This window comes from Colletes gigas, unplaced genomic scaffold (genome assembly GCF_013123115.1).
Source record: "Colletes gigas isolate AHSC1104 unplaced genomic scaffold, ASM1312311v1 Colletes_gigas_Sc00009, whole genome shotgun sequence".
Taxonomy (NCBI): domain Eukaryota; kingdom Metazoa; phylum Arthropoda; class Insecta; order Hymenoptera; family Colletidae; genus Colletes; species Colletes gigas.
Genome location: NW_025106638.1, coordinates 3,703,242 through 3,717,244, shown reverse-complemented (window position 1 = coordinate 3,717,244; position 14,003 = coordinate 3,703,242). Strand labels below are relative to the sequence as shown.

The 14,003-nt window shown below is 31.9% G+C and overlaps 1 protein-coding gene across 1 annotated transcript in view; it reads right to left on the bottom strand.

Moving 5' to 3' along the window:
• LOC122397498 overlaps positions 1-12,507 on the bottom strand; it is a 241,687-nt gene extending 229,180 nt beyond the window's left edge. Inside the window, exon 1 of the mRNA XM_043396680.1 lies at positions 12,387-12,507. Coding sequence (XP_043252615.1) covers positions 12,387-12,405 — 19 coding nt within the window. The 5' untranslated portion in view covers positions 12,406-12,507. The remainder of the gene's footprint in view (positions 1-12,386) is intronic.
• Between the last annotated feature and the right edge of the window lie 1,496 nt (positions 12,508-14,003).

Below are 14,003 nucleotides of genomic sequence, written 5' to 3'. Positions count from 1 at the left end.
GTTGTGTAATTAATGAAGCAAAAAGAGGGAAATACAACTGATTATTATGTCACAAAAATATTAGAGCACCGATATAATACTTCTAGACCTCGTATTTTAAACATATGTAAAATAAAAAAAAAAATATTTTGGATTGTGTAGAAACTTTCTTTTACTATGCTCAGTTGTGAAGATAATGAAGCAGGAAAGGAAAGTCAACTCATTTTTATGCCACAAAAATTTTGGAGCACCAATATAATATTTGTAGACCTCATGTTTTCAATATACATAAAATAAATAAAGAAAAATATCTTGCATTGGGTAGAAACTTTTTTTACTATGCCCAGTTGTGTAATTAATGAAGCAAAAAGAGGGAAATACAACTGATTATTATGTCACAAAAATATTAGAGCACCAATATAATACTTCTAGACCTCGTATTTTAAACATATGTAAAATAAAATATTTTGGATTGTGTAGAAACTTTCTTTTACTATGCTCAGTTGTGAAGATAATGAAGCAGGAAAGGAATTTCAACTCATTTTTATGCCACAAAAATTTTGGCGCACCAATATAATATTTCGAGACCTCATGTTTTCAATATACATAAAATAAATAAAGAAAAATATCTTGCATTGGGTAGAAACTTTTTTTACTATGCCCAGTTGTGTAATTAATGAAGCAAAAAGAGGGAAATACAACTGATTATTATGTCACAAAAATATTAGAGCACCGATATAATACTTCTAGACCTCGTATTTTAAACATATGTAAAATAAAATATTTTGGATTGTGTAGAAACTTTCTTTTACTATGCTCAGTTGTGAAGATAATGAAGCAGGAAAGGAAATTCAACTCATTTTTATGCCACAAAAATTTTGGAGCACCAATATAATATTTCGAGACCTCATGTTTTCAATATACATAAAATAAATAAAGAAAAATATCTTGCATTGGGTAGAAACTTTTTTTACTATGCCCAGTTGTGTAATTAATGAAGCAAAAAGAGGGAAATACAACTGATTATTATGTCACAAAAATATTAGAGCACCGATATAATACTTCTAGACCTCGTATTTTAAACATATGTAAAATAAAATATTTTGGATTGTGTAGAAACTTTCTTTTACTATGCTCAGTTGTGAAGATAATGAAGCAGGAAAGGAAATTCAACTCATTTTTATGCCACAAAAATTTTGGAGCACCAATATAATATTTGTAGACCTCATGTTTTCAATATACATAAAATAAATAAAGAAAAATATCTTGCATTGGGTAGAAACTTTTTTTACTATGCTCAGTTGTGTAATTAATGAAGCAAAAAGAGGGAAATACAACTGATTATTATGTCACAAAAATATTAGAGCACCAATATAATACTTCTAGACCTCGTATTTTAAACATATGTAAAATAAAATATTTTGGATTGTGTAGAAACTTTCTTTTACTATGCTCAGTTGTGAAGATAATGAAGCAGGAAAGGAAATTCAACTCATTTTTATGCCACAAAAATTTTGGCGCACCAATATAATATTTCGAGACCTCATGTTTTCAATATACATAAAATAAATAAAGAAAAATATCTTGCATTGGGTAGAAACTTTTTTTACTATGCTCAGTTGTGTAATTAATGAAGCAAAAAGAGGGAAATACAACTGATTATTATGTCGCAAAAATATTAGAGCACCGATATAATACTTCTAGACCTCGTATTTTAAACATATGTAAAATAAAATATTTTGGATTGTGTAGAAACTTTCTTTTACTATGCTCAATTGTGAAGATAATGAAGCAGGAAAGGAAATTCAACTCATTTTTATGCCACAAAAATTTTGGAGCACCAATATAATATTTCGAGACCTCATGTTTTCAATATACATAAAATAAATAAAGAAAAATATCTTGCATTGGGTAGAAACTTTTTTTACTATGCCCAGTTGTGTAATTAATGAAGCAAAAAGAGGGAAATACAACTGATTATTATGTCGCAAAAATATTAGAGCACCGATATAATACTTCTAGACCTCGTATTTTAAACATATGTAAAATAAAATATTTTGGATTGTGTAGAAACTTTCTTTTACTATGCTCAATTGTGAAGATAATGAAGCAGGAAAGGAATTTCAACTCATTTTTATGTCACAAAAATTTTGGCGCACCAATATAATATTTCTAGACCTCATGTTTTCAATATACATAAAATAAATAAAGAAAAATATCTTGCATTGGGTAGAAACTTTTTTTACTATGCCCAGTTGTGTAATTAATGAAGCAAAAAGAGGGAAATACAACTGATTATTATGTCACAAAAATATTAGAGCACCAATATAATACTTCTAGACCTCGTATTTTAAACATATGTAAAATAAAATATTTTGGATTGTGTAGAAACTTTCTTTTACTATGCTCAGTTGTGAAGATAATGAAGCAGGAAAGGAATTTCAACTCATTTTTATGCCACAAAAATTTTGGCGCACCAATATAATATTTCGAGACCTCATGTTTTCAATATACATAAAATAAATAAAGAAAAATATCTTGCATTGTGTAGCAACTTTTCTTTATTACGCACAGTTGTGTAATTAATGAAGCAAAAAGAGGGAAATACAACTGATTATTATGTCACAAAAATATTAGAGCACCGATATAATACTTCTAGACCTCGTATTTTAAATGTATGTAAAATAAAATATTTTGGATTGGGTAGAAACTTTTTTTTACTATGCTCAGTTGTATAAATAATGAACCAAAAAGAGAAATACAACTCACTTTTATGCCACAAAAATATTCACACACGAATATAATACTTCTAGGCTTTATATTTGAACACCAGAACTGCCAAACCAATCAAAATGACTCATCGGTAATTTCTAATAAAACCTGTAAAAAATTTACTCGACTGCATTTTTGGAAAATCGTAATTTTTTATAAGAGAATGAATAAACACTTATTTCCATTGAATTATACATTTATTCACGGGCCTATCGTTTCAATTTCCTTGATACAAATAAAAACACTATAATTGTCGTTAGTTCCAGTGTTAAATACACATAAAATAAATAAAGAAAACTATTTTACAAATCTACAAAAACTTTTTTCAGTTTTGTTTGTAACAGATTTGATACCGATGTTAGGTACGAATAACACCAACAATGAGATAAATGGTGTTATTACGAAGCTGATAGTGCCAGTATCGCACCCAAAAAAAATAGAAAATAGAAATAGAAACACCAACAATGGAATGTAAGAGTAATGTAAGTAAAGGTAAACATGCATAATTTAATATCAGACAATTTGTGATTTTTCATTGAGAAAAGGGAGAAACTAGCTCCAGTACAGCTATAACGAAATGTGAACAGGCAACTCATCAAGACATCCAAAAGCATTGCACCAAGGCGCAAACGGAAGTGTGGAATGAAGAATGGAGAAATAGCAGACCAACTAAGCTACATAAAGTTCGAAATAATATACATGACTTCAATCCGGCGCTACTACTAAATAGAAAAGACCAAGTGAAAATAACCCGACTAAGAATAGGACACTCGAACTGGACACACTCATACCTTATCACAAAAACCGAACCAAATTCCTGCGACACCTGTAACGTACGAAATAGTATTGAACACATCTTGACAATCTGCCCTAAATACAATATGAAGAGGATCCAACACAAGTTACAAAACTCACTAACGATCTTACGAGAAACAGATTCCTGCAGAAAAGTTTTAAACTTCTTAAAAGACATCAATGTATACCAATTGCTCTAAATATGATTAGCCCCACTAAGTAACCCAACTGTGGTCACTAATAACCTAAAAGGTGCATGTGACCTAAAACGCTCAATAAAAAAAAAAAAAAAAAAGGGAGAAACTATTCGTGAGATTGCATATATTTTAAAAATAAACACTGTATCAGATATACAAAAGTATGATCACTAAGATAGAATTGAATTTATCCCTCAAACTAGGCATCCACGTATTTAAATTGGAGTGCGATAGTCACAGTAAGTATTAATCATTTACCGATAACTTTTATCTTAATTTTAACGTAGAAATATACGTCTTCTTGTTTTTGCTTTATTATCTAATAAATCGAATGATTGAAAATAAAAAGCTTTTATATTTTTGTTGCCTACAAACTATATTGTAACGTAAAATAACATTTTTGTTTCGTCGATTCTATGTATTTTGTAAATACAGATCGATGTCCGAATATTTTTGTAATCGATTGTATTTCAATATCGCTGGATAAAAGTGAGAAGCAATATGTACAAAAATACGGCGGATATTGCAGTAGACCGAAAGGAGGATTATTTTGCATAAATGTATCGTTTTATGGAAAGTGCAACTTTATCAGATATTGTTCGATATTTCAACCTTGATGCTATATCCTCGATGTGTCTTAGAAGACAAAATTACTGCATGATAGCTAGAAAAATTACTTTGTACGAAATATAAATAAGAAACAAATTGAAAATAAATTTTTTTTTTAATAAGAAACGTAATGTACAGATACCACTGTCCTGCATAGTATTTCCAAAGTACACTGTAAATTTTCTACTATGAAAGTCTCTTTTTCCATCAACTATGTAGAACTGTATACAGGGTGTTCGGCCACCTCTAGCAAAAATTTTAATGAGCGATAGTAGAGGCCAAAATAAGACGAAAATCAAGAATACTAATTTGTTGATGGAAGCTTCGTTAAAAAGTTATTAACAATTAAATTCAAAAATTTCAAATCGTTCTGGAAAAATTATTTTCGGTTGCGGGGGTCAACTACAATCATTTTTGGTGAGTACACATACCTCCGAAATCCTATCTACTTTCGAGAAAAAAAATCGAGTAGGTGCTGAAATTTTTCGGCGAAAAAAAATTTTTCAAATCGTTCTAAAAAAATTATTTTCGGTTGCGGGGATCAATTACAATCATTTTTTATCATTACACATACCTCCAAAATCGTACGCACTTTCGAGAAAAAAATTCCTTACTGAAAATCCAATTAGGTGCCTAAATTTTTCAACGGAGAAAAAAAATTGCAAATCGTTGTGGAAAAATTATTTTCGGTTGCGGGGGTCAATTACAATCAGTTTTTGTCATTAGACATACCCACGAAATCCTGCCCACTTTCGAGAAAAAAAATAGAGAAGGTGTGAAATTATTCGAGAAAATTAAAAAATTGCAAATCGTTGTGGAAAAATTATTTTCGGTTGTAGGGTTCAATTACAGTCATTTTTGGTGAATAGACATACCCCCGAAATCTTGCGCATTTTCGAGAAAAAAATTCAGTAAGTGCGGCACTTTAAACGTTAATAACTTTTTAACGAAGCTTCCACCAACAAATTAGTATTCTTGATTTTTGTCTTATTTTGGCCTCTACTATCGCTCATTAAAATTTTTGCTAGAGGTGGCCGAACACCCTGTATATCAGAAAAGCCACAAAATTGCAAGATGTAACCATTATTATCCATAGACACTATCTATATTCTCATCTGAAGTCTGATTCAATTTCTGCTCCAATAATCGAAACGTCAAAACGTATTTCCAAAAAAATTTCACAATTTCTCTGGATTTTTCCTTCCATGTAGGTTGAAAAGTAAAAGGTATTCGAAATGTTCGGTTATCGATAAAATAATATTTAATCAAAATTGTTTCAGTTATCCGATCAAAAAATTGTTGTCCGGAGAATATTGCATACTTGTAAAGGCGTTCAAGGTTTATTAAAACTAAAAACGTGGCGAATAGATCATTCTTACGCAAAAGAAGAGTGCATTTAAAAAACAACGTGATCAAAGGTTTCTAAATGAAAGAATAATTGCCTTGGCATACATATACAAAATAAGAAATATTGAATATTTAACACTATTTTACTAATCGTGACAGTAATAAAAACGAATATCAGGCTGTTTGCAAGAAATTTAGCAGATGTAGGAAGTTAAGAATTCACTGATAAACAATGTAAAGATAATAGCTCTACTATAGTCGACTGAAAATCACAGAAATCCTGGAACAACCGCGTAAAAACTTTGTTCTTTGGAACTATGTTTGCCAATTTATCAGCGTTGCTATTTCAAAAACTACTGGACTTATCGATTTGGTTTTTGGAACGCATAGAGAGTCAATTATGGCACGCGTATAAAATTCTTCACGCTGACGCGCGTAATATAAGTCACCGTTATTTCACCCCTGTGTTATTTCAACGAGGAATTCAGCAACGGAAACGCTTCTCTTGTGAAAGTAATATGATTACATATTGCCGACGACTTCAGTATTTATTCTGTTATCCTCGAAATTTAATTTGAGCGGAATAGAGGAGAAGCACGAGCCTGCACTTTCGCGCGCATGACATTCTTTATGTTCGAGTTATTTCGCATTACACCTTGTACCCTCTCTTTTTTTTTCTTTTTTAGAAGCTCTCTATTATAGAGAAATTTCAGATACGCGATATATATTTTCCGTGTAACACGTTTTACACGTCTTTAGGAGTAGAGTGTAGCACGGATAATTAAATGCTATCAATATTCCCCTATACAGGGTGTTCGATCACCCCTGGGAAAAATTTTAATGGGAGATTCTGGAGGCCAAAATAAGACGAAAATCAAGAATATCAATTTCTTGACTGAGGCTTCGATAAAAAGTTATTAAAAAATTAAATTAAAAAATTTTGAATCGTTCTGGAAAAATTATTTTCGATTGCGGGGGTCGATTATAATCATTTTTGGTCATTACATATAACCCCGAATTCCTACGCATTTTCGAGAAAAAAATTCGTACAGATGCTGAAATTTTTCGACGAAAAAAAAATTTCAAATCGTCCTGAAAAAAATATTTTTAGTTTGAGGGGTCGATTATAATCATTTTTGGTCATTACACGTACCCCCGAAATCCTACGCATTTTCGAGAAAAAAATTCGTACAGGTGCTGAAATTTTTCGGCGAAAAAAAAAATTTCAAATCGTTTTGGAAAAAATATTTTTAGTTGGGGGGGTCGATTACCATCATTTTTGGTAAATAGACATACCCCTGAAATACCGTGCATTTTCGAGAAAAAAATTCCTTACCGAAAATCTACTGTGAGGCCAGAAAATGCTTCCTTGTAATTTCATGCAAATCTTTGAAACGTCATAACTTCTGAACGAATTGAAAGATTTTAATGTTTCAAAAGGCAAATAATGCGTATTTTAGTGACGAATTTGTCGAAATCCTAATAATATTGAAAAAGTTGTTTCTTGACCCCGTAAAGTGAGATAAACCCCATAAAAATGGTACAATTTTCAAACAGCCATAACTCCTACAATAGTGAACATATTTCAATAAAACTTTTTCCTGAAGTAGAGCCGATGGACGCCTACAAAAAAGTATTAAACAACTTTTCTGTACAGCGTCAAACAAAATTACTAAAAATGAAAAACGAATTTTTAATAAAAATCGACAATGGGGGCTTTTCCGGCGAAAAAAAAATTTCTAATTGTTCTGGAAAAATTATTTTCGATTGCGGGGGTCAATTACAATCATTTTTGGTGAATACACATATCTCCGAAATCCTATCCACTTTCGAGAAAAAAAATCGAATAGGTATTGAAATTTTTCGGCGAAAAAAAAATTTTTCAAATCATTCTAAAAAAATTATTGTCGGTTGCGGGGGTCAATTACAAATATTTTGGGTCAATAGACATACCCCCGAAATCCTGCACATTTTCGAGAAAAAAATTCAGTAAGAGCGGAACTTTAAACGTTAATAACTTTTTAACAAATTATGTAGTCCTTTAATTCACCATCTTACAGTCTCACTTTTAGTTATATTATTTATATAATTTAGTCTGCTCTAAAAATCATGTTATACTATTTATATACTACTAGTTGTACAGGCTATCCAGCCACCCATGGGAAAAATTTTAATGGGAGATTCTGGAGGCCAAAATAAGACGAAAATCAAGAACACTAATTTGTTGATTGAGGCTTCGTTAAAAAGTTATAGAAAAATTTTCGGTAAAAATTTTAATTATTAAGCACGTTTCAGTGTTACTTAAAATATAAATCCATATTATTAGTACAATATCTGTTAATTGCTAAGTTCAATCATTTCAAAAAAATCCAACTACTATATTAATATTTATTACTTTAAAAAGAATCATTTGAAACAATTTTTTAATTTAATTGACTAGATTTGTATTCGTCTTATATATTCGCAATTATACTCTTACAATTTATTTTTAATAAATAAATTAAGGCGGTGGATTTAAACACTATAAATGAAATTTATTTATTAATTTCTCGTAAGAATTTTAACCAGATTATTTCCTATGTACACGATACTAATTATAATTGCATCAGTAATAATTCCTTTTATGATACAATTATTCCTCATTTTAAAATTGAACACATTTGGTTAATCTTTCGTCTATTTTCGAAAAATAAACATTCCTAGTAAATACTATCCAGCTTTTACAGCCCGATAAATTGTTTCAAGAAACGTTTTTCCCGTTTCAATTGTTACAGATGCATTGTGCTCTTATTTGTCGATCGATATAAACAGAGTTTATTTAAACGTATAATGGAACGTGAGTCGTGATCGATTGAAACGCATACACAGATATTATTCGCGATGTATTTCCTCGGTTTTTAAACAATTTCCCTAGACAGAAATAAACGCACTCTTGATCGAACGCTCCACAGTACAATAACATTAAAATTTTTAGGCGACAATTTTCTATTGTTCCCTACAACATTGTTACTGAAACAACTTCAGCGTTCATAAAAGCACACCGTGAATACAATTTTGCGTTCAACAAACTGCTACACGCGTGCCTTTATACTATATTCCATTTGAATGATTTATAAGAATTTGATTCAAAAATTGAAAATCAATCTGATGCATTTTTCATAAATTCGCGTTTAAAATTAAAACGTCGGAAAAATTTAAAATAGGATTTAAATAAATTCTAGTGGAAATGAAATTTAAAATGAAACCACTCTTAAATACATAGCACCAATAACATTTAAAATTTATCCATAACAATGAAAATTCATTTTATCAGTTGTTTGAACCAACTTTTTACAAATGTGCGTTCGAATGTAATAATTAGATTTATTGCTTTAGAAAATTTCCAAATACAGTTGTGCAAGAGTTTTGCTGTTCAATGTGGTTGCTAATTAGAATATTTAGTCTTCTTATTAAATATAATTTTGATATTTAAGTGAACTAAATGTACAAGGAACACAAATACCTACTATTTTTAATTAACGAAACTACAAAGAGTATTTATGTATTATAGTATGGCCAAAATAAATCGTTATTTTCTCACATGGTCTTGACTTTTTTCCTTTTCTAAATTAAATGGTTCAAAATGATCTTTTTTCAATATAAGGTGTAATTGGGTTATAATTCCCGCGGCGAGTAATGTTAGGGCCCGTCGCACAGTGGTCCCAAATGACGAAAAGTTGGCCAAAATATGAAGGAGTTCTTCAATTTAGCTAAAAATTTGTAGGTAGGGGTTATCGAGGTCGCTGATTACGAATCAAAAGTCATAATTTAAAAAAACAAAATGGCGGCTCCGATATAGCTCACACATATGCGAAAGAAATGTCGGAATTACCTGAAATTAGATACATACAGTGCGTAACAAAAAGTTGTACGCACCCACTTTTTTTCGATTATCTAAGGAACGAGTTGTGATCCATGGATGAAACTTTTATACAATAAAGAGCATCTAAAAACACACATTCTTATTATTTGTATCATCCAAATTGGAGCACACGTTCCCGAGTTGTGCAGTCGGAACAGTTTTCGGCTGGAACGAAAAGTTGTACGCACTTAATAAAACATTGTTGTAGAATCAGACTGGAAATAGACGAACGTCTTTTGTCGTTACAATATCGTCACTCGTCTTTTGTCGTTGCGATATCGACGCTCGTAGTTCTGATTCTACAACAATGGGAAGTGGTGCGAAATTATCCGTGGAGGAGCAGAACCGTGCATGGGAAATGTACGGTCGCGGACAGTCAATGAGACAAATTGGAAGAGAACTTGGTAGATCTGATGGAGTAATTAGAAACCTCATCAGATTACGTGAAAATTATGGAAAGAAGAAGTCTCCAGGGCGTCCAAGAAAGTTGGATGAGCGATCACTTCGGAGGATCAAGAAGCTGGCCACGGACGGGAAGATGTCTACACGCCGGATTTCCGCGGAACTGAAGAACGAGGTATCCCATACAACTATTAGAAGAAGATTAGTTGAAGATCCCAATATCAAATATCGGAAAATCACTAGAAAACCAAGAATGAAACCGCATCATAAAGAAGCCAGGTTGGTGTTCGCAAGGAAATACCATGCGTGGACGTCCGAATGGAATAATGTGTGGTGGTCCGATGAAAAGAAGTTCAATCTTGATGGGCCTGATAGATGGGATTACTGCTGGCAGGATACCAGGAAGGAACAACCCCGGAAGGTCAGACGGCAAGCCGGCGGAGGAAGTGTTATGATTTGGGCCGCGTTCAAGCTCGGGAAGAAATCGCGGATGGCATTTCTAAGCGGTCGACAGGCTTCGAAGGACTACATTCGCACTCTTGAAGTATTCCTTTTGCCTCATATGGATGATGGAGATACTTTTCAGCAAGATAATGCCGCTATTCACCGTTCGAAAGAGACACAAAAGTTTTTCGCGGACCGGAATATCGCGGTTTTGGAGTGGCCGGCTATAAGTCCGGACCTGAATATTATTGAGAATGTTTGGGGAATTATAGCCAGAGATGTGTATAAGGATCATCGACAATTCGAAACCATTGCTGGCCTACAGGACGCAATAATCGACGCTTGGAACGAGATCACACCGGAAGTCCTCAAAAAACTGATCCAAAGTGTTCCGAGGAGACTCCTTTTAGTATTAGAAAATAAAGGAGGTCCCATTAATTATTAAAACACTGTATCCATCAATAAAATGCGTCTTATATATTACTAAATTAATTTTTTATTAAGTGCGTACAACTTTTCGTTCCAGCCGAAAACTGTTCCGGCTGCACAACTCGGGAACGTGTGCTCCAATTCGGATGATACAAATAATAAGAATAGGTGTTTTTAGATGCTCTTTATTGTATAAAAGTTTCATCCATGGATCACAACTCGTTCGTTAGATAATCGAAAAAAAGTGGGTGCGTACAACTTTTTGTTACGCACTGTAGTTACTATCGAGGTTGTTGATTACGAATTAAAGGAAAAATGACAAATAAATAATCAATTGCATTTATTAAATGAAATGACTCAAAAACATCTTACGCCAATTACATATATACTGCTATGTTTCAAGGAGAATCATCGGAATCATATTCATTATCAGATATGTCGCTTTCTGTGCTGGATTCTGTTATTAACATTGCTGGTTGAACTAATAAATTTAACGCCTTTTCTCAGTGGTCCCAAATCCCGTAAAGTTGGCCAAAAGAGTATCGAATTTTATTACTGATAGTTTATACGTTTAATTACAAGGGTAAAAACACGTCGGATTTCGGAGGTATGTGTATTCACCAAAAATGATTATAATTGAGCCCCGCAACCAAAAATAATTTTTTCAGAATGATTTGAAATTTTTTAATTTAATTTTTTAATAACTTTTTAATGAAGCCTCAGTGAAGAAATTGATACTCTTGATTTTCGTCTTATTTTGGCCTCTAGAATCTCCCATTAAAATTTTTCCCAGGGGTGGCCGAATACCCTGTATAAGTAAAAAATCTAAATGAAAACGAAAGGCAATACCGCACAAATGTTTTATGTCTGTCATAAAGTAAGGCAGGTATAAGGCACAATTTATAGCTTACAGCAGTGCCTTCATATTATTTGATTCTTAGTGCTTTTACATGGCAAATGCGAAAAAATGTTTTAGTTTGGAATTCTCAAATTTTATTAACTATTTTCGAAATAAATAATTTTTCATGTAAATAGTTTAATGCAGATTTATAGTCAATAATGAAGTAGATCAACTGGTTCATTGAAAAATATACAATATTTAATAATGAAAAATTATTTATGCATTAATTTCAAAATTTATTAAATCTAATAATAAGTCCACCCAAAATTATACATTATTTATTTTAAAAAATTTGTTGTATCTGCCACAGTTTCCAAGAAAAAACCGCGTGATTTAGTAACGCGGTCACCCTCCATTATAAAATAGGGTGGTACGACGTAACTTGCAAAAACTTGCAGCTAATTCTTGCAAATTCTGCAAGGTGAAAGTATCACATACAAGCCTGAAAAAAAATGGCAGTGGGATCTTGAAGGATGAGCAACTTCTTGCCTACTTGTTTGCGATGCATGCATGAAATTTTACATTTTATTTTCAGTAATGAATGTACCGGTTTAAAAAATTAATGGATAACAATTTTTAATATGTTAGTACTCAGAAATGTTCTACGTACTTCCAGGAACAGCATCCATTTTGCAGAATTGAAATTGATGTCTTCTAAAAAAACTTATGCACTTTTCACTCTGTGGTACGAATTGACGCTTACGCTCTCGACAAACGACTGACTAACGAAGCCGAAGTTTGGATCGCAATTGCCATCCAGGTATAAAAATATGACTAATTTCATTTTCCCTACCCTAAAGAGACATCCTTAAACTGCCGATTCCAACAGGTAAAACCTCCATGCCGAAAAATTATTTTTTGGGGTTTTGGCCACTATTTCACGATTTGGGACCACTGTGCGTCGTGGCGCGTCGCTTCGCTCGCTGCTGCGGTTTTTTGTTGCTTGTGGCACGTGGTAAAGATGTAACCGCGTAAAAGTTTTTTACTATTATATATTGTCATTTATATTACTCCATTTGTGTATTCTATAAATATGTAACCTATTTTTTTATTGCCTATATCTCAAATAAACTGTGTTCATATAAACTACACGTTCACTCTAACCCTGCTGCGCCATCATAAGGTATTATTATTCTTTTGTTACTCGAACCATATTTTTTTGTATTGTAAACACAGCTAGAAATACATGTATCTAAGCAGAAACGAAACAAGTTGGAATACTTGTTCACAAAGTTTGAAAAACTACCATTTTAAAAGAAAAGTTAAATAAAATTGTTTTGTCTTGCAATGATAAAGTGTTGACGTCGATTATTGAAAATAAATTTTGTCCAAGTTACCAACAGGTGTGAACAAAATGCCATAAAAATACCGATTGCTTAATTAAAAATTGTTATTTTATTTTATTTTTTGTTGTTCAGAAATTCGATTTTTATAACGATTGTAATATTTCGTTTCTCTCAAATAATAAATAAAAATATTTTGCAGTTTCGTTAGTTAAAAATTGTACTGTAACGTGCACAGGAAAGTTATAGAAGCGTTTGAACACTTTTGCGACCGATTGTACGTTTCTTAGCGCGAATGGAAGGTATTCTTATAAAACTTCTGTTTAATGCGCATATGGAATGGAAAGTTCCTTCGTTTTGAAATTCAAACTAGACTACATTATGCAGAGTACGAAGTGCATGAGCGCATATAAATAAATATTTACGGATCACGGCTCCGTAAACCCACTTTGCATTCATTAACAAAGATAATAGGAAAGGGAACTTTGAAATAGATTCAAACCGTGACAGTGATTTCTGTCAAAAGCTGTTTCCAATTCGCATTTAGAAAATTTATTACGCACGAATATTAAACTTTCATCGTGAAATAACATTTGCATACTTTTATTCTTGGCTAATCTTCTGTAATAATATGCAAATATGAAACGTCAGATATTTCATTAGCAAATCAAAGACTCGTGAGAAGTTTCTAAACAATGCATTAATACATATGGATCACACTGATAAAATTATTCGCATCAAAGTTATACTTTTATGAATGATAACTATACAGAGTACTGATAATACTGAATAAAAAATGAGGAATACGATTTTTCGTAATAACGTCTCGTTTTCGAGAAAATTTATTTTGAATATTTATTAAAGACAACGTTGTAATTTAATAACTTCCATTCTACCGTCTTGTTATCGATCTAAGGTATACACGATCCACCAAGTCATTATCT